The sequence below is a fragment of the Colossoma macropomum genome, unplaced genomic scaffold (genome assembly GCF_904425465.1).
Source record: "Colossoma macropomum unplaced genomic scaffold, Colossoma_macropomum, whole genome shotgun sequence".
Lineage (NCBI taxonomy): Eukaryota > Metazoa > Chordata > Actinopteri > Characiformes > Serrasalmidae > Colossoma > Colossoma macropomum.
Genome location: NW_023494800.1, coordinates 14,240,613 through 14,264,993, shown reverse-complemented (window position 1 = coordinate 14,264,993; position 24,381 = coordinate 14,240,613). Strand labels below are relative to the sequence as shown.

The following is a 24,381-nucleotide window of genomic DNA, read 5'->3' as shown; positions in this document are numbered from 1 at the left end:
TCTCTGTCAGTCATGTCTGTAGCACAGGGTTGATTAACATGGGCAATAATTTTGACACATTTCCTTGTAAAGGAACAGAAACCCTGTTGATGTAAAACACTTTTCTAATAGGAACTATGAACAGCTTCAACAAATGCCACTCGGTTTCTAAGCATGTTTTGAGTCCATGGGATATTTGTTACTTTACTAAGCATAGGGAGGTTTTTGTCCACGGTAAACGACTGTGTATTACAAATACAGCAAATAGAGATTAGGTTGACAAAAGCTGGAATATTCCTTTAAATATTGCTGTTGTTTACAGTGTTCAAATAGGTCTAAACCCCTTTTCGCAGTAGCCATAAAAAGCAAATACTGCCTGTTTTGGAGGTGCCTTACTTGAACTATGCATATTTTTGTTCTTCAGTAACATTTATGGAACATATTTTGATGGAAACATGTATGATTTACAAAACCGGAAGTGAACTGGATTTTCATCTTTGTGGGTCTGCAAGCAAGTAAGCATTTATAAAAGGGTTTAAATTGGCAATTTTTTGATATCGAGAAAGCTTGTGCTGTCTGTTTTATCTCGCCACGGCTCTCTTTATGGAGAAGTGTGTATTGTTTCCACGCCAGGGGGTTCTCACCCCTCCCCTTTCACCCTCGTTTCTCACTAGCAGCTCAACACAGAGGTACAGTATTTCTCACATAATGAGCCAACAGTGGCCTAGTTAATGAAATCACAGATATACAGACAAAATATCCGATTTGATTGCATTAATTAACAATAATGAGCCGATTTCTATTCTGACAGCGGAATGGTCACTAGGGGGCCTGCAGAAAGAGGATAATCTAAGCATAATCATTGTAGTTTCTTCAAAATTTCCATGATCTGATTACTGTTATTTAGTCCTTAACATATTTACCATTTGCATGCCATTTGGTTCCTTAAACATGTAATCCAATCATTACTCCCCAGTAGCGGCTAAAGAGAGTACACCCTGCTTGTGACTAGTCACTACCTTTCTGACCCTTTGTGATGGAATGGCTCTTACTAAAGATCCATGTTGTCAAATCTGTCTCACATCTAAGCGGAATTCAGTTGCGTGTGTGTGTGTGTAGCAGCTTGTCCCAGTGTGTTGAAGGAGACGAAGACGGGATAAAAGTAAGATAAAGTGTGCCTTGTTTCTAATGGATTGCAGCGGCAGTGGCCTGACCCACGCCATCAATATTTCAGTGCTTCCGTTTTAGCAAAGGAGGAAAAAAAAGAAAACAGGAAGAGGCTTATATTTGTGTATATCATGATTAATTAATGAATAATTTTAATATTTGGAGAGGTTTCTAATCTTGAAGGTCACATTGTATCTGTATCAGAGATAAATGCATGTATCAAACATTTATCATATGTAGAAGATTTTTTGAACATGCTTAGAGTACGGCCAGGTAGGAGAGTGAGTGTGCAATAAGAGAGCAGCGGAGTGAGTGGGTGAGTGAGGGAGCAAATAAGTGAATGAGCAAGTGAGTGTTTTTGTGTAGAAACAGAGGGACATGGTTGAATGGCTCAAGAGGCTCGCAATATCCGTCCATTAACCCTTGCTTGCAAAGAAAGAATCCCTGCTACCAAAAACTGACTGACTCTAGAAATCTGTCTTCTATGCACATGGCCTTAGACTTGCCATATTAGATACCACTACATGCTTACATACAATGGTGTGCTATCGAAAACATGATGCAGATTTTTGGTAAAAAATTATAAGCATTTTGCATCATCCATGCACAATAACACAAATACACACTAATGTGCAGATATACTGGCAGCCCATCAATATTTGATCAACTGCCCACTCAAGAGCACCTTATGCATTCTTATTGATTTTGCATTCTCTGGGTCAAGACTGAATTTTTCCAGGCTGGCTCAGTGTTTTCAGGGAAACTAGCATTCAGAAAGAATTAGTGTGAAAATCCGAGGCACTCTTCCACCCCAAAGACACAGCTGGCTCAATTTAACATGCACTATAATATGTACAGTTGCAGTGCACAAGCAGAATACAATATTTAGACTAGCATTTTGAATGAAGGTTTGTAAGATCTTGAGCAAATGCACAGGTTATGAAAATGCTTTTATTTGAAAGTTGCAAAAATAGAAGATATGAGCAAAATGGAAACATATAGCAATATATTAGTAAGCTGAAAAAAGTAATGCACTGAATTTACTTGATTCACGTGTTACATCCACAAATATTTGTCTTTTAGTTTGCTCACTTTTGACACATTTATGTTGACATAATATATTTTATATTCGTGTGAAAATAATTTACAGTTACTTTCTAAACGTCACTTTTATTTTTCATTGTTCACTTTATTCAAAAAAAGCAAGAAACATATATTTACACAGAATCTTAAACAACTAAATATAATGTATTTGTAACAGTATTTGATATGCTCACGCTTTGCCTTTACTGTGGATTCTATTCTTTTTTTAGGCCATTTGCTTTCAGTTTTTCAAAGAAAGCTGCAAAGATATTTTATCACACCTCCAAGGTGTCTCAGACGTTGCTTGAATTTTCTGCTCCCCACAATCCAAGTAATAACAATTACAAATGTAGTCTTATCAGTCCATGAAACCACATATCAGTTTTCCAGTTTTGGTGTTCCAGTGCCAAATTTCTTCTTTTTTGTTTGTTTTCTCTCATCCTTTCAGACTCAGTGTTGAGTCATCTTCTCACAGTGGAAGGATGGACAGAATCACCTGTGGATTTTTTCAGATTTGAAGCTAGAGTGGAGCTTGATTTTCAATCTCTAAAAGACAAAAGCTTTAAGTCATGTTTATCTGATGGTGACAGTTTTGGTGGTCCACCTGGTCTTGCATGGTTGTTAAGGGTTCTGTTTTCTATCTTCTCTATTATTTTTGCTTATTTTCCTTTGACTTTCCCCTTTCTTATGCAAGTGAATTATCCTACATGTAATCTCATCAGAAATATCTCCTTTAGCCAGTTTAGCTGTACATGAGAGAGACAATTATACGGCAGCCAAGATGTGTTTGGTTAGTTGCTTATGTGAATGTGAGTGTTTCTTTGCAGGAAAACATAATGTCAGTGACTTTGGGAACAGCTTTTGTTGGGAGGACACAGTTGTGCCTTGTTTTAAGATTAGATGTATGGAAGCGTTAAAGTAAAAGTAAAGAGTGAACAGATTAAGTAGTTATAGACTGGAAAATATACTTAGAATTGGAGGTTCTGTTAAATGTATGCTCCCTGCTTTTTTCTGACACTGAAGAGTAGCTTGTACTGGACTGACTTTTGCACAGCTTCAGTCTTCTTTGGAATGTTGTATGCATTCCATTGGAATATGCATTAATATGCTGCAAGCCTTGAACTGAGCATAGTTGATTATTTCTTCAACAAAAGCACCTGGTTCTTAGAAGGATCAAGGACCAGGTGGCCAGTAGCGTAATGTAGCCAGCAAGCAATCAACTAGAAGGTTGTGGGTTCACATCCCATGACTCACTAAGCATACCTGGTTGTGCCTTTAACCCAGTGTGTGTTTGCTGCTCCCAGATTAGGCATAGTTAGGCAGCAAAATGACAAAATTCCATTGTAGGACCAATAAAGTACATAACATAACATAATTACATAACAAAGGACGTGGATGCCTACTTTACACTTTGTGCACCAGAATGTTCCATTAAGGTTCAGTGCTTCCATGGAGGCCATGGAAGGTATTTTATTCAGTTTTGGTGTTCATGAAGCACTGCTGAATTTGTTTATCATGAGGAAGCAGAGTCAGCACCACAGGGTGCACCTTGGCCTGTAAAATGCCCTCATGTTTTTTGGCCTTTATACAACCATGCAGAACAGTCCTGGATATAATTATTCCCATGAGGTGTGTGCTCATACTTTTGTGGATCCACTATCATGCTTTAACGATTGGCAAGACACGTCTCGGTTTTCCCCAACCATAAATATGTCCAAATGTACAAAAAAGAGCGAAAGACCACGTTAGGATAAGACCATATTGCTTTTGTTCATTTGTGATCCTGGTTTTGTGCTCTTTATACCAGATTATGTGCCTTTGAGCACTGACCACCAACCACTTCCTGAACATCAGCTTTTCTATAAATTCTATGATGTGTTTTATTTTGCATAAATTCTCATGATTTTTGAGGTTGTTTAACTTGAACTCAGTTTGCCTGATATTGCTTTTCAAACTCACATATTATCAGATCAATTACAAGTGGCGCACACTACTGATTGGCATTCAACCTAGTAAGGTTCAACTGTGTAGTGCTTTTCTGATTCTGGCTTAATTATTTTTTCAGTTAATCTAGTTTTCATGTGTTATTTCCATATTTTGTCCAGATATATAACTATATATCATGACTACACAAAAGTGTTTGCTGTCAAAATTTATTTTAAGTAACTCCTATTAATGTAGAAGGAAAATGCTGCTGTGAGTGCTGGTGAAACTGGCTTTGGTGATATTATATCTTCTTAAAGGAGCTGATCTACCTTGAATCTGCCGTGGTGTGCTGTAATGGGAGTGAAGCTGATAATAGAGGGGATAAATATAGATGTTTCATTTATAGATCTGCGTAACGTACTGACCTTCTCTGCACCGGTTAAAAAAAATGTCGTGTTTTTCTCTCCTGTTGTTGCTGTACTCTTAGGCTCAGCTTGACCACCCAGAGAAATTACATAGAATTTTCTTTTGAATAAAGACACAGATGCTGATGAGTGTCTGTGTGTGTGTGTGTGTGTGTGTGTGTGTGTATGTGTGTGTGTGTGTTCCATCTTGTAAGGATGTGTGATTGTGTCTTTGGTTTTGTACATTTTGAGGACAAAAAGGACAAAAATGTCCTGACTTTGTAGGAACTCCAGAGAAAAATAAGGGTAACCTTCCAGTGGCAGGACCAACTAAATGTATCTGACTTTGTAAAGTGCTTTTTTTAACAAAAGCTCTCATTTTTTAACTGAAAAAGCAAATCATTTGTTTTAGTTTACTAAGGTTATAGTTAGGGTTAGGTTTAGGATTAGATTCTTATCTTTGCAATATTACATACAAGGAATTAAACAACATTCTTACCCTATAGATGCATTATTAATACATCTAGACAGCTGTACAGATATATAAAAGAATACACTCAGGACATCTCTACACACAAAACATTAGTCACCTTGTGTGTTTAAGGTGATAGTAACTTCGGGCTCCTGTAGATGGTGTTGCACAAAGATGATCGGCCTGTAAATACCTGCGGGGTGTGTGACAGGATTCATGGATTGAGAAAAGGTGGTATAATGCAGTGAAAGTCTCGTCTGATGTGTGGAAAATTGGTTGCAGTGCAGATGTCAATGATTGGCAAAAAGGAGTGATTGCATTTGGGAATGCCAAAGGCCATAGTGTGAAGGAAGTAGCTGAATTTGCAGGTGTATCGAAGCATACGGTCGTATGGGTCTACCAGCAGTGGCAAAAATCCCAGCCTACAGGAAATTCTCATCAGAATTGTGGCCGAAAGACGAAACTGACGAACAGGGACTACCGGCACGTTTCACGGCTTGTGAATAAAAATCGCTTCCATGAACGTATGGAGCGGAGAGGCATGCAAGAGACCTTTGCTCACTTCTGCTTACAAAGTTGCCCGGTTACAGTGAATTGGACTGTTCAGGACTGGAAACATGTTATCTGGTCAGATGAATCTTGTTTCTACCTGTATGTGAATGATGCTAGGTGTCGTGTTCATCGTAGACCTCAGGAAGCCTTCAATGAGGACTGCTTGCAAGGTGGGGTTCAAGCTGGAGGAGGCTCTGTGGTGTTCTGTGGGTGTTTTAATTATGTAGAAATGGGTCCTTTGGTTGAGGTGACGGTAAATATGAACCACACTGTCTATATTGAGCTGCTGGATATCCAGGTTTTGCCTTTTGTGCATCATCTTACTGAGGAACATAACATTCCTATCCCTGTATTCCAAGATGACAATTCTCGCGTTCACAGGGCTGCAAATTTGACTGACTGGGATGATGAACATTCAGGAGCAATCACACCTCCGGACTGGCCTGCAAAATCTCAGTTTTGAACCCTCTTGAAAATCTGTGGGACTATCTGGAACAACAAGTAAGATGCCAGGGAAGGCATCCACGAAACTTGGCTAAACTGCTCAATTCTTTGATGCAAGAGTGGCTGAACGTTGATGTCACCTATATCCAGAAACTTGTCCAGTTCATGCCAAATCGAATCACAGCTTCGTGGACGTATTACACGCTATTAGGTATGTTTCAGTCACAGGTGACTACTTTTTTGGTCGGTGAACTTAGTAATTATATGTCCCAAATGTCTTTGTGTCTGTAGAACAAAAATCCTATTTAGGATTATTTATTAAGAATTTTACAAGTCTAATTCTAAACATATATATGTATGGGAAATAAATTACATATATACAGTATAATACAAAGGGGCATTTTGTTATTGCATATAGGTACTTACATACACATAGATAATTACATATATACAACCCCACATACCACAACATCCTGACATACTGACATCCTGTATGAAAAAAGTGTATGTGTGTGTTTGTGTGAGTGGGTGTGCTTGCTAGCAAAAGAGTGTGTACAGTCACACAGTGTGCTTTGTCATCTTGCGTGTATGTGTATGTGTGCATGTGTGTACATCTGTGTGTGTGTGCACATGTGTGTATGTTTGTGTGTGTGTGTGTGTGTGTGTGTGTGTGTGTGTGCTCTATGCGAATATTTAGGTTCTTTTTCTGTAGAAGTGGGTCTGAAAGTAAACCCAGGAGGGTTCATTACACACATTCATCACACTCGCCCTACTGGTGCCTGGCTGTTCATGACGTCTGTGGGGCTATTTTTAGTGTGTGTTTGTGTGTGTGTGTGTGTGTTCAAGAGAGAAATCAATAGTAAATTGTCATAGTGATATAGCTTTATTCACATCTGGGCTGCTCATAAATTACAAGCTCTTACTTACATGGAAATTATGACATCAGCGCTAATTCTAATCATTTTAGCCGCACTTTACTCAGTCCCCATACCACGAATACATCAGGGATTATCTGAACTTAATTAACTGACAGTTCTTGCACTCGGCTTGGATAAAATCATGAGATTGTGCTCATGATTGCCAGCAGCAGTGAGAATTCCCCCAGTAGCCCTGCAGTCTAGTTAACTAGTCTGTCTCTCTCTTTGTCTCTCTCTCTTTCTCTCAGTAGAGCTGAATGGACTAAATCTTTTAACACAGGCCACCTACTTAATTGGCTTGTGTCATAGGGGTGGACACTGATATCTGCCAAGTCGGAGGAGTTTGCATCACCTCATCTCACCTCCTCTAGAGCCACAGCCGATGAGATTTTGTCTTTGGTTGAATTCCTTCCAGTGATCTAAGCTTTGGCCACATAAACATGTTCAGAGCCTCAGGGGTCATCAGACTGCCAGGGTGTTGACTGTGGCTGAAATGAAGCGTGTCTGTTTTTTAAAGACCTTATCACCTAATGTCCATTTTCATGCGTCTGCCACTGTAAGACTAAAAATTATTTTAATATTAATTAATTATTAATTTATACGAAAGCTGGCATGGAATGCAAAGCACTTAGGAAATAGGAAATGTGATTGTTTAGGTTAATATGAAAATTACAGATCATTTAAAGCCCCAGAGAATCTAAATCTATGATTGCCTTCAATTATATTAATGTTGCGCTTGTGGACACACAATATTCATAAGCTTTTACAAAGTTTTATTGATAATTAGTGAATGTCTACCTGCATTTCAGTTAATCTTAGGTAAAGCTTGCATAAGCGTTACCCTCAGGCTGATGTTGCTTGTTTCTGCCACAACTGTGCATTAAACAGTCTTACCTTATTCAAATCTGAGTAACCTGGAAGGCAAATGCAGCTTGCTGAGTGTAAGTGTAGGAAAGTAAACATGCATCACCATTAGCTTAATAAGAATGCTGAGGCGCGTGCAGAACAGAATGAGTTTCCAATCTTGTAGTTTATTTTTCATGTTGTTAAAAGCCCTTGAAATGTTTGATTTCTTTACTACCATGAACATTAGTTATCTGGTGGCAGAACTGACTCTCAAAATCGGCATTACGGATGTGCATACCAAGTAGTTTTGGTATTTCAATATCTGTAAGAGTTCAGGAATGGTTATCTAGTTAACTGCAAGGAAAAACAAGGCCAAAAAACAGACTTCGGCCAAAAATATATCGAGATGTGCCTTACTTTTTAGGAGACTGCATTGATGTTGTACAGAAATATACCAGCACACAGAGGAACTTGTTTAATTACTCAGAAACAGTGGTAGGTTTTTGTGTTGGATGAGTAGAGGCTGCCTCTTCAGGTGAGCTAAAGAGCTACAGAGCTGACAAGTGGCATGTTGGAGACTGAAAAAGTTTCATTGTACTTTAGAACTTTTGTCCTCAGTTCATGAGAAATATACAACCCCAATTCCAAAAAAGTTGGGATGCTGCGTAAAATGTAAATAAATATAAATGAAAACAAAATGCAATGATTTGCAAATCTCATGTACCCATATTTTATTCACAATACAACCTAGAACACATATCAGATGTTGAAAGTGAGACATTTTATCATTTCATGAACTCATTTAGAACTTGGCAGCAACACATCTCAAAAAAGGTGGGATGGGGCAACAAAAGGCTGGAAAAATAACAGCTGGAGGAGCAATTTGCAACTAACCCACATGAGTGGGTATAAAAAGAGCATTTTAGAGAGGCAGTGTCTCTCAGAGGCAAAGATGGGCAGAGGGTCAGCAATCTGCAAAAAATTACAAATTGTGGAACAATTTCAGAAAAACATTCCATAACGTAAAATTGTGAAGACTTTGGATATCCCACCACCTACAGTACATAATATCATCAAAATATTCAGGGAATCTGGAGAAATCCCTGTACACAAGGGACAAGGCCATCGGTCAACAATGGATGCTTGTGTACTTCGGGCCCTCAGGAGGCACTACATTAAAAACAGGCATGATTCTATACTGGAAATCACTGCATGTGTTCAGGAACACTTCCAGAAATCATTGTCACTGAACACAGTTCGCCATGCAATCCACAAATGCTAGTTAAAGCTCATTTAAAATGAGGCAAAATGGAAAACTGTTCTGTGGTCAGATGAATCAAAATTTGAAATTCTTTTTGGAAACCATGGATGTTGTGTCCTTTGGACTGAAGGGAGGAGAGGGACCATCCAGCTTATTTTCAGCAGACAGTTCAAAACCCTAGTGCCTATGGCTTGGGCAGCTTACACATCTGGAAAGGCACTATCAATGCTGAACAGTACATAGAGTTTTTAGAACAACATATGCTCCCATCCAGACAACGTCTCTTTCAGGGAAGGCCTTGCATATTTCAGCAAGACAATGTTAAACCATATACTGCTTCCATCACAGCAGCATGGCTTCGGAGAAGAAGAGTCGGGTGCTGAACTGGCCTGCCTGCAGTCCAGACCTTTTACCAGTAGAAAACATTTGGCGCATCATTAAACGAAAAGAGGACCCAGGACTGCTGAGCAGCTGGAATCTTACATCAGACAAGAATGGGACAACATTCCTCTCCCAAAACTCCAGCAATTGGTCTCCATACTTCCCAGACGTTTGCAGACTGTTGTTAAAAGAGGAGGAGATTCTACACAATGGTAAACATGACCCTGTCCCAACTTTTTGGAGATGCATTGCTGCCATAAAGTTCTAAAGGAGTTCATATTTTTCATAAAATGGTAAAATGTCTCACTTTCAACATCTGATGTGTGTTCTATGTTCTATTGTAAATAAAATATGGGTCTTTGAGATTTGCAAATCATTGCAATCTGTTTTCATTTACATTTATTTATATTTTAAACAGTGTCCCAACTTTTTTGGAACTGGGGTTGTATTTTACGTATTTCTGGACCTAACTAACATCAGCTAGAGTATTTAGCCAAGCTAGTGATAAAGCTAAAGACTCAGCTAGCAGTCAGTGTAGTTACTGATAATAAGCCTGAGTATGTCATAAGCCTGGGATTTTAAGTGGTTAACAGTGTGTCCTTGGCACTGTGCTCATGTTCAGGCACTTGTATTTCGGAGTAGTAAAGTATAATATAACATACTCACAAGTGCAAGCAAAAGTGTCACGTTTCACTAAATTGTTAGCTTGTATATTTTTTCTCCCTACTAGAAAAACCTGCCTAGACTGGCATGCATGATAAGTGAAGCCAGCATGTATTGTGTTTTGGTTGCTGGTATGCTGGTGAGCAGCAATGGAAGTTAATAGGCTGATCACCAGCAAACCTAGCATTTGTTGTGTTGTGGATGCTAGTATGTTGGTCAACCAGTATGACCATCCCTTGGTGACCAGCGTAAACCAGCATAGATTAGCTTAGACCAGCATGGAATGCATGCTGTGCTGTTTTTTCAGCAGGGGAATAGTGATTTCAGTATTGGAATACTGGCACCTTGAACAGTAAACCAAGTACTCAAATACCTGTGTACATCCCCAATCAGTCTGGGTTAGTTACTACATGTAGAGGTCTGGAAGTCTTGGACTGAAGGATGTCGATCAAGCATGCTCAGCTGTTTTTTGAGCTATGTTTTATCATATTTTGTTTTTTTCTTCAGTCAAACGTCCCTGAATGTTTAATGTAACAATTTGGTATCATACAAACATTTAAAATATTTTACAATATATTCAGTGGGATTTTAACAACTTTATTTACCAGAAAGACACAGAAAGAGACTTTCGGTGAAAAAATGTTTCGAATCCATTGTTTTAATGTAACAAAAAAACTAGATGAAAGAGATCTAATGAATAAAGAGGGTGTGCTCCTCTTACCAGGGCTGCTTGTCTGTCGTGAAAACCATCCACTGTGCACATGATGGATGATGCAGACATTCCACAAAAAATCTGATGAGTTTGGAATAAAGTGTTGGAATTTAGCTGCTACTGCTGCTTTTCTCTTCACTTATCCATGCATAATCCAGGTTATTGACATTTCATCAGATCATATGATCAAATGAAATAAACATCAATTTATTACTTACTAAACACTAGTCAAATCCCTGCAGCTAAAATGGACTTTACTGTCACTTACACCCATTAACTACTTCCGAGATTCAGAATGGCAATTACTCTTACTGTTCTCACTCAATACTGCATCCTAGAGTGACCAGCGTGATAAAAATAAAGTGACTGTCTTTATAGAGACCTATTATCTTTTTAATGGTAATATTCAGTTGTTGACATTTGGATGTTGTCATTTGTAATAGTTTCTTTTTTTGAACCTGCAGATATTGCTATGTTTATATGCCTCAGAAATAAAAACAGCTGACATTTCTCGAACCATTAGATTTACTTTGTTGAGGTTAGTGTGTAAGCACATGGCATTGAGTTTGAAATGCTGTTTAAATGAAGCACAGCTCACACAGCATTGAAGATAGTGTACAGCGGGTGTTTGTCAGCAGAACTGTGGACTGTCTGAAGCACCGCAGAAACACTTGCTGGGTAGGGATGGCATTTCTTTTCAGAATGTGGTGGAAAATTACATAAAACAACAACTGCGCAGTGTAAAGAATGAAGTTTGAGACTTTAAACAGCAGAGCTTTATTGCTATCTAATAACCGCAGATTGTGCATTTCAGCCTGAGGTAACCACGGTCAGCCAGGCAAAATTAAAATCGTAAAATGAAGCTGTAAAGAAACTCTCACTGAGCTTTAGAGGCACTAGGTGGTAAATGATGACTTTCATAATCCAAGATAGTTCATAAACAACAGATAGTGTGGCCTATGCTTTGCTAATTTGCTAATTCTCTGTCCAGCAGCGTGGTCATTCCAGCTTTTTTGTGCTTCTTTATATGCAGATGAAACTGCACATGGTGACTTGTTGGATTTAATCCATAAAAATCAAGATTTTATACTGTCCTATATTTTTGATACATGTAATTATGTAATTAAGTATACACTTAAAAATAACTTTACTGTAATTTTCCTGTAATTTTACAACAATAAATTCACACTATCTATTGCAAACACACAGTATGTTCCTATGTATCTACAGTAATACTACAAATGTAGTAAACTAGACATATAATTAGAATAATTGGAATTACAATAAATGGTACACTTACATGCAAAAGTTTGGGCACCCCTGGTCAAATTACATGTTTTGTTGATTTTCTTCTACATGGGAAACATAACCTCTATAAGGAACAAACTTCAATATAGTATTTTTCTGCTAATTTTAGTACATTTTATAAATGTTTATGTATTGGTATTGGCGTGTGTACATGAAAAATATCACATATCAGCTTTGGCCGACAGGCCCCATACTAGTGCATCTATATTGATAACCAGTTCTCTTTGTTTTTAACAGTCCAGAAGAATCAAATGGTTTAATTATCCATCGTGTAGGTTTCTTTATCCACTGATATGCCTACCTGCTTTGATGCATGCTGTCATCACCCTAGCAACTGCTTAGCAACCACGACTAGAATATGTCCGGTGCAGTACTTACACTAAATCCCTTTAGTGTAAGTGGCCTCCTGAATGGGTCTTTTCACCATGGAGATGAAGCTCGTGTAATTGTTCTGCTAATAAGCTGTGGTTTTAAAGGTCAGAGGCAATCGCTGAAAGAAGAAAATTATCATCCCAGTTTTTAACAGTGATAAAAGGCAGGATCTGAGCTAAACCTGCAGCACAGTACACCTTTTGGTCAGTTCCATGTTTTTAAAAGCTGTGTGCTAAATGCCATGATTGGTGATTGTCTCCTGTCATCTTCACTATGGCTCCATTTATGTGAGCGGCCTGTTAATGTGATCTATTTATATGCCCTGGCTGTTTATTGTTTATTGGTGTGGTACCGTATGTTGTGTGTGGGTGTTTGTTTTCTCTTCTGCAGAGTGTTTTGTATGAGTGTGTGTATATGTGTATTTATGTTAAAGGGCCCATATGAAAAAACAGACTCTCTTTCTTTTTCTTCTTCTTTTTTTCAAATTTCACAGTTACATGTACACTAGGGTTCTTTATTAAAGAAAATGGTTCTATATAGAACCATGAATACTCAAAGAACCCTTTGCATGAAAGAGTTCTTGCATCATGAAAGGGTTCTTCAGATTGATGGAGAATGTGCTGTAGATGGTTCTATATAGAACCTTTTTGAAAAAGGTTCTATATAGCACCAGAAAGTGTTCTTCTATTGTTATGATGTCAAGCTTGTAATAAGAAAAGAACCCTTTTTGGTCCTATATAGAACCCTTTTCACACCAAAATCAGTTGACCAATAGAAAGTGCAGTTGAACGTCCTCTTCTAAGACCCACACCCTGTTAAAAAGTGCCAAAAGTCAGAAGCAAAAGAAAGACCTCAGAAGCAAAGGAGTGATTCCAAAAGAAAAAAATTATATCTGCAAAATTAGAAAATAGAAAAAGATTAAAGCAAAAACTAGTGAAATGAATAAGAAGTTTATATCAAAATGAGAGTAAATTAATAGTAATCTTAAAAAATAAGTGTAATTTAATAGTCATTGTTTTTAATTGCAACATATTTTGGACATCTGATACCTAATATTTGCTTGTAGAATTTTAGCATTTTATTTGAAACTTTTGGCACAAAAATAACTCCAAAGGTTTAGCTCTGTTCTTTCATGTTGAAGTTATAACGAGTGTTTAAGCCCAAATTGCTTTTTGAATGAGGCACAATACAGGGCAGCCAATCAGAACAGGCTTAATTATATATCAGTATTAAGGACACAGTAACAAAAATAGTCTGTTTATTCTAAAAGATAAAGAGAAATAAAGAAATTCTGCACTAAAATTGGCAGAGAAAATGCTTATTTCCTATGGAGGATGTGTTTTAATTTAGAAAATTAGCAAAGCGTCATTGGACCAGGGATATTCAGACTTTGACATAGACTGTATATGTGTGTGCATTAACAGGCTTTGTGGTGTAGTCTTCTAGGCTCATGTGGAGCAGCAGGACAGTAGTGTGAAGGCTGAAGGCTTGCTGGAGGCTAATGCAGGAATATGGCTGTGTAATGGAAGAGTAAATACCTGTGTGCTCCCTGCTGCACTTTCAACACATTACTCTCCTCTCTATGGCAGCTGTAATGTAATGTTTTGCAGTGGTTTGACTTCTTGTCTACGGCATTTTGTGCAGATTATAGGACTTGTGTGTAACTGTTGTGTTGTGACTAACCCATTCTTTTAGGTTAAATGAAGCTTCTGTGATGGCACACTTATCCTCTTTATCCAATATGTGTAGCACATACTAACATTCATTCATCTATTTGTGTACATCTTTGTGAATCTGTCCTCAGATAAGGAATTATTTGTAAGCTGTGTTTCTATGTATACTATGTGTAGTTCTTATTGGGCCAGTATCCTACATTTATCTTGTATTTATTTTTTGCCTTTACATTTGTATTTGTGTGGGTTTATGTAATAAATACAGCAGAGACTTTCTAACAGAGTGACAGCAGCATGTTGCAAACTCTTTTAGACTTGTTCGCCTTTCCCAGCACTCCCTGGCATGCCTCTGTACTTTGATATTTCACATAGATGTTGTTGTGGGGTTGCTTGTGCTGTCACAGTCTCTAAAACACCAACACAGTCATGATGTTCTTCACAATCAATAAATGAACATCAACAGTTAATGGTGTGTCAGTGTTTTCAAAAAGCTGCATTTTTTTCCAGTTCATGTGAAAACACTGAAAACAGAGTTTTCAAAAATCTACCCCCTTAAAGGCATTTTCGAAGACCTTCAGGGGCTGCAAACACTTTTTTTATGGATGGGAAGCCAAAAGATCTCCCAAAAGGAAAAAAAAAGCCTTTTTATTAATAAGGGTACTTGTGGACCTAAGGGGCTTAAGACTGATATATGTATTTGACCTCTGTTCTGATTGGGTGCCTTGTATTGCACCTCCTTCAAAAACAGTCCTGGCTGAAACACACTATAACTTCATTGTGAATGAGTGGGACTAAACTGCTGTAGAGAGTTTTGTGACATCACAAAAATAATGAACTGTTTTTGCGGCTTAGTGTCCATATACAGACTGTGTGGGCTGAGGGGAGTGAACATTATATTTTAAAACAACATTTACATTAAACTCTTCAATTTAATAAGGCAAGCAAAATTCAGTTTTCCATGGCCCTTTAATGTATATGTTCATGCGACTGTGTCTCTGTGTGTAACGTATGTTAGTGTTTTAGTCTGTACAGTACTGCTTAAATGATGTTATATTGTGAGAGATATATATTGCACATATATGACCTTTACAGAACAAGCTTTTCTTTTTTCTGTTCCCCCCCAGGCTGGCCAGTTCAAAGTGCTGCACTTGTTCTGCATTAATTCTGTTATCCCTTCAACTATCTGTTTAGCTCATAGCCAGAAAATATGATACAGAGCGATAGAAAGGACATGCACACACATGGGTGCTTGATAATTTGGAGTGCGACAAGCAGATGGGTACAAAGATATTAGATGCGTGTAAAGATTTAGGTGTAAAGCCCATAATTGCGTGTTTAAGATGATGCTCCACCAGCAGCAGACACTGCAGCTCTTTGAGGTCCCTATAGAGATGATTTAAGCTGTTACTGAATCATATTTTATGGAAGAGAGCTGAGGAAGAGCTTTACAGGAAGCTAGCAGACTGAGCGACACACACACAGGAGAGTAAAAAAGAATGAAAGCAACAACAACACATACTGATCCTAGCTCTCTGAGCTCATTAAAAATCCCATGACATTCGTCACTGTGAGTAGAGGTGTTAACCCTGCTGTACGGGCCAAATTGCCCGCCATGGCCTTTATTGATCATGTTCTTCTAATAATCCCCCAGCCGCAACTTCGCTAATTTCCCCCTCCCCCACCAAATTTCTGGTGCTGAATGCACTGGTTTATTGGCCAGGTGGTGCTGCATGTTAGTGGAGACTGATGGGTGAAGCTGGGTAACATATGGACTGTAGAGGGGTTTCCATCCACTTCTTTTATGGAGATTTTGAAAATGCTGGATGGAAAATCTAGAAATTCAAAAAATGGCTAAATATTGCAAAAAAAGCTTTTACACATGCATGAGGAGGAAAAGGTTGTTTATCAAAGGAGAAATATTTTAAACAGTGATGTAAACATTGATGTTTTTCAAATAAGTACTGATGTAGTGAGAATGAAAGTGACGTATATCTGACGATAACAAACAGATGAGCACCATCAGCTGCATCTTAAACCACATGTATAAATAACATGTCAAATTAGCACACCACCAAAGATGCCATTACTATTTTGAACATACTATTTAGTAAGGTAATTTATAAATAGAGACACAGCCATGAATGCTACATCTGGGCTTATGTTTCCAGGGGACAGTGACTTTAGCCCCCATTAAATGGTCCACTATTCACTCTACTTGGCATCTATAAACTGTTGGGGCTACAGCTATGTACAGCTTACTATCAAAATAATCAACAAATCCCTCCACACATAGTAAGCTAAAGTTACACTAAAGAATTAACGTTCTTTTACTGACTTTTACGAAAATTTGCAAAACTTTAAAATGGAAACCCTGCTTATACTGGTATGTTGTGATATCAATGTACTGTTTTATTGCTTTTCTCTAATGTGCAAAGATTTGAGTGCACATGTTTGTCCATTCAGTCAGAGGAGAAAAGCACCAGAGGCTGTGTAAGAGGGAGCTGGGAGAATTAATGCATGGTAGAAGTCAACAATATTATGTCTTCAGCTTATGATTACATCTTCAGCATCTGATTACATTATGTGGCTACACGTAACTGCTGCACATAACAATGATAAATGAGTGGCCACACTTCATGGCCATTCTTCAAAGCAGAAGGCAGAGTGGAAGAGCACGTTAGCACAGGAAGGACGTGATGAGCATGGCTAGTCTGCAAAAAAGAAAAAGAATAAAATGATACTCTATAGTGCACTGTAATGTTTTCTATAGCGGGTTTTGTGTAGTTTACAGTAACACACTAGATATGATGTCACTACACTGGCTCCTAGAATACACACCCTAACACCATCACACACACACACATGTGCACAGTCCGCGTGTTTTCATCGTGATGAAAGATGACTTTTTCTGTGCTGTCAGCAGCACAGTGTGAGGAATAGGGTTATGGAATTACTTTTGCCCTCTTGCTTAGTATTCCACCTGTATCTTCCATAGAGTGACACAACAGCCTGGGGCTGAACAGTGAAGATCTGATAACGCAAAACTCTGCAGCATCTGCCAAATCAAAGTAAAGCGTCAGTGTGCGTGTGTAAACGCAGGCACTTCAGGAGACATCTCTTTTAGGCAATGGGAAAGTGATGGTCATCAAATCTTTCTCATGGATTTTCAGAGGAGACCTGATGTCCACAACTGAATTTTTAACTGAAAGGCAGATTATCGACGTATTTAGTTCTTTTCAAAGGTAAAATGTAGGGCTATTGATTTCAACTGTATTAACAATGAAGCAGTATATGGATCATTTTGATGATTAATTGAGTAATCAGACTTACTTTACATCATATATATAATGCACATTTATGCAAAATATGAACAAATGAGTGAAGAAACATAATGAGTGCAGATACTTCCAGACAAATGTATTGCATGATACACAGGCATGCAAGGGTGTGATGTTTTGGTAGCCAATATATTGTTCTCTAATCTTGAAAAAAATGTGCTCACACTGTCATCTGTGTAGTCAGTAGTGCTAGACATGCTCTGTGGCTCTATAGCAGTATAAAAATGCTGAGCAGGCCCAGTTGACCTTGATTTTGCATCCGTATGGCAAGATGAAAAGACAAGTAGGCGAATGCATGTGTGATGTACACTAAAGAATGATACTGGCCTGAAAGCTTGACCCCTACATTGAAGGGACCTAGTGGCTCTGTTATGCTGTGGGGGTATTTTGCTGGTGTGGTTTAGGGCTGCTTCTCCCTTTTGAGGGATGGGTCACTGACAATCAGTACGGTTATTCTGAGTGATCATCTTTAACCTATGCTGAAACTTTTTATCCTGATGGGAGGGATAACCGCCACATCCGCCAGGCATGAAGGGTCACTTAATGGTTTGATGACTATGAAAATAATGTAAGTCATATGCTGTGGCCTTCACAGTCACCAGATCTCTACCCAGTTGAACTCTTATGGGAGATTTCGGACTGATGCCAGGAATCAAAACACCACCATCAAAACACCAGTTGGTGATAACTGGTGTAGGTTTTACAGTATGTGACAGCACGAGAACCAGTTGTTCTCTGACTGCCACCATGAGAGAAAGAGAGAAACAGAGGGAATGGAAAAAGGAGGAAAATCAGAAAGCCTACATCTGAACTCCACTGGGAGATGAAGCGACTACAGATCAAAAAGAGACGTGTCATCATGGTGAGAGAGAGAGAGAAAGAGAGATGATAGATGATAAATGAGGAAGTACAGATAGATCAGACAGATAGGCCATAGTCACCCAGATATCTGAAAAGAGCTTGAAAATGGTGTGTTTCACATGCAGTATCATATGAAAAAGAACATTAGAAGAACTAACAAGAATTTAATGAATTAATTAATTTCTTGTTTAGCTCATTATAAGTGCGATCAGTTTTCGGAATCATATTTAAGAATCTCATATCTCTCAAGTGCTAACTTAACAGGAGATGGAACAATAGGCCTCATTATGCAACATCTTCTTAGGGGTTTGCATAAATTTGTTTTTGAGAAAAGCTCCACAAAGAAGTCTACGTCAGATTCATGACGTGTTCTTAAACTGCAGAATTATTCGCACCTTTGTGCTCTTGAGTGTGTGTAGATTCTGTTCTTAGCTGAGAACAAATCCCTAATAAGAACTCAGTGGTGAATGTCAGAATCTTCATGAAAACTGTGTGAGTAGGTTTTAAGAAGAAATTTATTCTTAAGAACGGTTGGTGAACAAGTCCCAATATTCCCTTTGTGAAAATGCTTTTATTTTGCATTATTTTAAAATTTCATACAATATATATTTCATTACAAATTATATTATCAGCAAAACAATTTGAGTGAATAGTCGAATCTCTAACATATTTGCATGAATTTCAGAATTTCCTATTATTTGCCATGTCCATGTTTTGCTTTAATGACAGCATGCACTCGAGCTGGACTCCACAAGTTTGTACAAAAGGCCTCTGATGAGTAGGTCAGATCCACCTGAGAGTCGCCTGAACATGAGCTTCAGGGATAAGAATAACAGTCTGACCTTTTTGTAAAGGCTTAACATGGTCAATACTGCAAGATTGCTTAAATTGGAATAGCAACATAAAACCAGTTCAGAATCCTGAATATTTCATCTTCAGTTTTACTTGTTACTTTTCTTTATTTTCTGTTTTTTTTTATTTTTTTTATTTTAAAACTCCAGAATAAAATTTAAATTTTAAGTTTAAATGATAAAATGAATTGTGGACCCAGACATTTTGACCACACTCTATGTTCATGTAACAGGATTTGATGCCAAGTGATTTTGGACCATTTCTATTTGTTCATTCACCATGAAATGTTTACACAATGTAAAGAGTATCTGGCATTTTCCAACAAAAACAAACAAAAAAACAAATAAAACTGGACTTGTGAGGTTTTACTATGTCAGCAGTGGCATGCATTCTAACTGATGCAAATGAATGAGTTTTAACTCCTTCATGTTTGGAGGATGCGCTTGAAGACGGAACAGGATGCTGGTAAATCATTGTGGATTTCAGTATTGGAATTCAGTAATATGTATAATGTATAATTCAATAACGTATAATGTTACAACTGAGAACTTCAGAAGTGAAGATGCTTTTAAGTGGATGAACTTCATGTTGAAGTAGTTTCTGAGCTGCAGTATGTTTGGCCCTTGAGCAGTAAATTGTGTCTATAGCGCTCTCTTCACACACAGCACAGCATGCCTCCCCCAGTCCCATAGGCCCACACAGCACCCACCTCCAATCAATGTGTGAACAGATTCTGCTCTAAACAGTTTTAAAAATCCTCCAATAGTATCATATCAGCAATGTTCATATTTTTTATTTATTGTCATGTGTCTTATCTCCCCTTCTCTCTTTTTCTTTTTATCATTCTCTCTCTCTCTCCTTCTCTCTTTCTCTGTATCTCTCTTTTTGTATTTCTCCATCTATACATACCATCTCACTCTCTTTTTCTCTCACATCTCTTTTTTCTCACATCTCTCTATACATATCTCTCTCTTTCTCTCTCTCTGCCCCCCATCTCTCACATCTCTCTAAATTTCTGTTTCTCTTTTTTCTTCCCTATCTCTCTCTATACATACCAACACTCTCTCTCCTCTCACATCTCTCATTATTTCTCACTCTTTTTTCCTCACTTCTCTCTTTTTCTCTCACATCTCTCTCCCTCTCACTCTCTTTCACTCATCTCTCTCTTCCTCTCACACATCTCTATTTCTCTCTCTCGTGTTCCTTTTTTTCTCTCACATTTTCTCTTTCACATCTCTGTTTCTCTCTCTCTGTGTGTCTCTCTCTCTGTCTCTCTCTGTCTCTCTCTCTCTGTCTCTCTCTGGCTCAGGCGGATGCAGCGACCAGTTTTCTGCGTGCTGCGCGCTCAGGTAATCTGGAAAAGGCTCTGGACCATATCAAAAACGGAATAGACATCAACACAGCCAATCAGGTAAGAGCAGGCCTCACAGTGTCACACCAGCCTGCACGTGTGTGTACATGCACGTCTGTACTGTGCTGTGATTTTGTCTCACCAGCTAAAACCATGATTTTATTAAAAGCAGCAGTTAAATCAATGGAAGGGTGGGTGATATGCAAAAATATACCATCATGATACTACAAGGTATTTTATTGTTACATAAGACATATGTATCAATTTTTTGAGGTTTGTAACAAAGCTGGAACAGACAAAATGCACCAGCAAACCGTATGAAAGAGTAATGATTTTTTAATGAAGAACCTGCAGAAGTAAAGTGTTTGAGAAAGAATAGGAGGAAATATCAAACAATTAGTAAAAAAATAAAATAAAAAGATAAAGGCATTATGAGCTGACATCCAATAAGCTGCTTGTTTCTATGAGTTCATTCATAATTCACTGTCAGAAAAAATTGTACAAACAATGTAAATGTAGGCTCAAGGGTACAGTCCTTAAGGTCCAGTTTTGTTCCTTAAATAAGTTTTACAGGTGCACTACTTTCACTTTCCCAGAGAAAAGAATCATATTGGTACCATATTTGTATTTCATCTCAACTCTAAACTCCACTCATTGGTGTCACACAACCATTTTAGACTTTTGATCTCTAACCACCTTCACTTAGCCTGTAGCTGCAATTTTTAATTTGAAAATAATTTTTTAGTTGTTTTCTCGGTTGTTCTCAGTTCTTATCATTTTACTATTTTATCATTATTATTAATGTTTAGTATTCTTTCCTAGTCTACCTTTTGTTTCCAATTCAGTTTTATTTATTAATTTTTATACCTAATCTGCTTAATAGTTTTATTTGATTGTTTTGATTTGTTAATCTTTTTTGTTTTAAAGTTTCCTAAGTTTTTATTTGTCTTATATACTGCTTTTAATAATATTTTTTCGTCTAATTTTATTTTCTTTCCCATACTTTTACTTTCATGAATTCATATTTACTTGTTTCAGCACCTTGTTTTTTGTGTAATGCTTGACTACATTATAAATGAGGGTCACCCTCATGTATAATGTAGTCAGAGTAGTCAGAGTACATTTACAGTGTACTCAGAGTTTAGAGAATGTTTGAAAAATATAACTGCAGCAGATTAGGTCCCCTTACTACTACTTAAGGGTTACTGAAGACATACCCTTAATCGTAGCACCCTAGTGACAGTGTTTGTACCCTGAAAGGTACAGTTTTTTCTGAGAATGTGGTTTGTACAGTAATTACTGGTTGCTGTTATTCACTGGCTCTCTATAATTGATCTAAATCTTTTTATGGTACGTACAGTTGTCCAGTGCTAGAAGTATAGACAATATCCACAGTGTACTGAGTAAAGTGTACTGTGATGTCAATTAACATATTTTCCTACAGCACATAAATATGTTATAAATATATATTGACCTGAGATTCTATTCATTAACTTTAAGGGCAATCGAGTAGAACTGTACAGTAATATTTAAATATTGTAAGGTTGAGTTAGGAATTAACTCCAGTGCTTGTGCATTGTGTTTGTGTGTGTGTGTGTGTGTGTGTGTGCATTGTGTGTGTGTGTGTGTGTGTGTGTGTGTGTGTGTGTTTGTGTGTGTGTGTGCTTGCTTGTGTGTGTGCTATTCCTCTGTGTTTCCCGCGTCTCCCAGTGCAGCTGTGTTTACCCTGTCATTGCTGTGATGTGTTCTGTGCAGTAATGAGTAAATGGATGTAATTAACGATACCAGCATGTCTTCTTTTCTTTTTTAAAATATGCTCGCTGCCCATACTTTCTGCACCCTTTTGTGTCATCACACAAAGTTAAGGCTAAGAATAGTGGATTGTGATGTTGAAGAATAGCTATGTGGTTATGTTTAGTACTCAGAGATGCGTTGGTGAATGGACTGGTGTGTGTTTGGCTGGCTGCCAGGATTCAAAGCACTGGAAATGAACACCCACTCCATACGCCTGCAGCCTGAACATACTGAGAACTCACACACACACACACGCATGCTAAATACTATAACACTTCATTGTGTCATTCATAGAAAACTGACAATAGCTGTCAACAACATGAGCCATTATGATTGCATTCAGTATTATAGTTTATCAGAATTTCTCATTAAATGAAATAAACATAAGGAAGTTAAAACCTGATCTGTGCAGGTATGTGACAGTGAGAGCAATGATGATCACAGAAAGACATGATGGAGCCAAATGCTTTTCTTTTGCTGATGTTTTGGTGAACGATTTGGTTAGCGATATGAACCAATACTACACCCTTAAAGGGAATCAATTCCACCAATTTGTTTTTCATTTCTGCATTGCTTAATTGCTTAAAGTTCTATACAAAGTCATTCTGAGTGGTTTGGTGTGAAATTGTAGATGGTGCATTGTAGAAAAACTTCATGACTTCTTTACAGTGGATACAGGCTAAAGTCACAAATATAGCCGTTTATTTGCTATCAAAAATGTCCAGTGAACCTACAAGTGTCTTGTAAGTTTTATATGTAATAATAATTATGATAAAGTAGTGGTCAATGTGGAGGAAAAAAACAAGTGTTCTTTGGGTTCTATTTGACCTTACCTCTCTGCTATAAATGGATTTTTAAAAATATGTTTTAGGCCAAATCTTATTTATCAGTCAAAGTTCTTTATGTGTTGACAGTGTCAACAATATGCTCGGGAAAGGTTATTGTGATGGAATTTATTGCCATAAAAATAAAAATTAAATGTAACAGCTTTCAGTGAGGTAGCATTTAGAGGCATTAATCACTTTTGGACGTCTGTTTCTGGTTCTTATCACCACTGATTTGGTATATTTATCTAGAATGGAGCATTTCAGATGAAACCACTCTGAATGACTATGTTAACAGTCTTAACAGTTTAATTAGTTAGACATTTTGAAAACTTTGAGGAGTTCCATCTTTACTAAAAAGGGTTCCCAAGCAGCTGTAGGAAAACATTCTCTTGGTATAGCACCTTTACAATATGTAGGCATTCTTTAAACATTAAAAGAGTTCATCACATTTGCATCTCATTTAAAAAAATAGTTCTTTGAAGAACCATACATTCAAAGATTCTTTAGGGAACTAAAAGTGATTTCTTCTGTGGCGTTGCTCCCAAGACACCTTTCTTTTTAAGAGTGTAGTGTTACCTAAAGACAAAAACAATAATATTGTTTATTGTAGCTTTAAAGCCTTTGCAGTAGACAGAAATGAACTGACATTGCTAGTATTAGTTTAGAAAGTATATTAGTGGAAATGTATGAGCTGCTAAAATGGATGCCTGAGTGCCTCTGTTGCTGCGTTTTAGAATGAGCTGGAAACTGGCCAGCCACCCTGACATTAAGCTGACATAAAAATTAGTCACAAATGTTCTCATAAGGCAGAAATGTTCACCACTTTTATTAATGCACCCCTCTTTCTGTTAGAAAGTACAAACCAGTGTGATCTGTTGGTGATTCTTGTATTCAGTCTGAGTAGATCACAGGGAAGTGTATCACGTTTCAGTTACTGATCAGAACCCAGAACTATTCGTACTCTGGTTGAGTATCTGTGTCTGTTTGCCATCAAACAATAGAACCATGAACACAAGCGGGGTTCTCTGAAGGCTGTGTGGTGATGCTACTGTTAAAGGGCCGTTCCAGAATAAAATTACAGTTTAATATGTTATTTGTTGTGTTATGCGGTGCTCTTTAGCACATGACAGAATTCTTGATTTTATATCTTTTATATGTTGTCATTTATCAATATTATTATACTACAATACCGAGCACG

The 24,381-nt window shown here is 37.6% G+C and overlaps 1 protein-coding gene across 1 annotated transcript in view; it reads left to right on the top strand.

Moving 5' to 3' along the window:
* Positions 1-24,381, top strand: part of ank1b (ankyrin 1, erythrocytic b) — a 111,787-nt gene that overhangs the window by 40,537 nt on the left and 46,869 nt on the right. Inside the window, exon 2 of the mRNA XM_036587930.1 lies at positions 20,521-20,622. Within this exon, the coding sequence (XP_036443823.1) occupies positions 20,521-20,622 (102 nt within the window). The remainder of the gene's footprint in view (positions 1-20,520; positions 20,623-24,381) is intronic.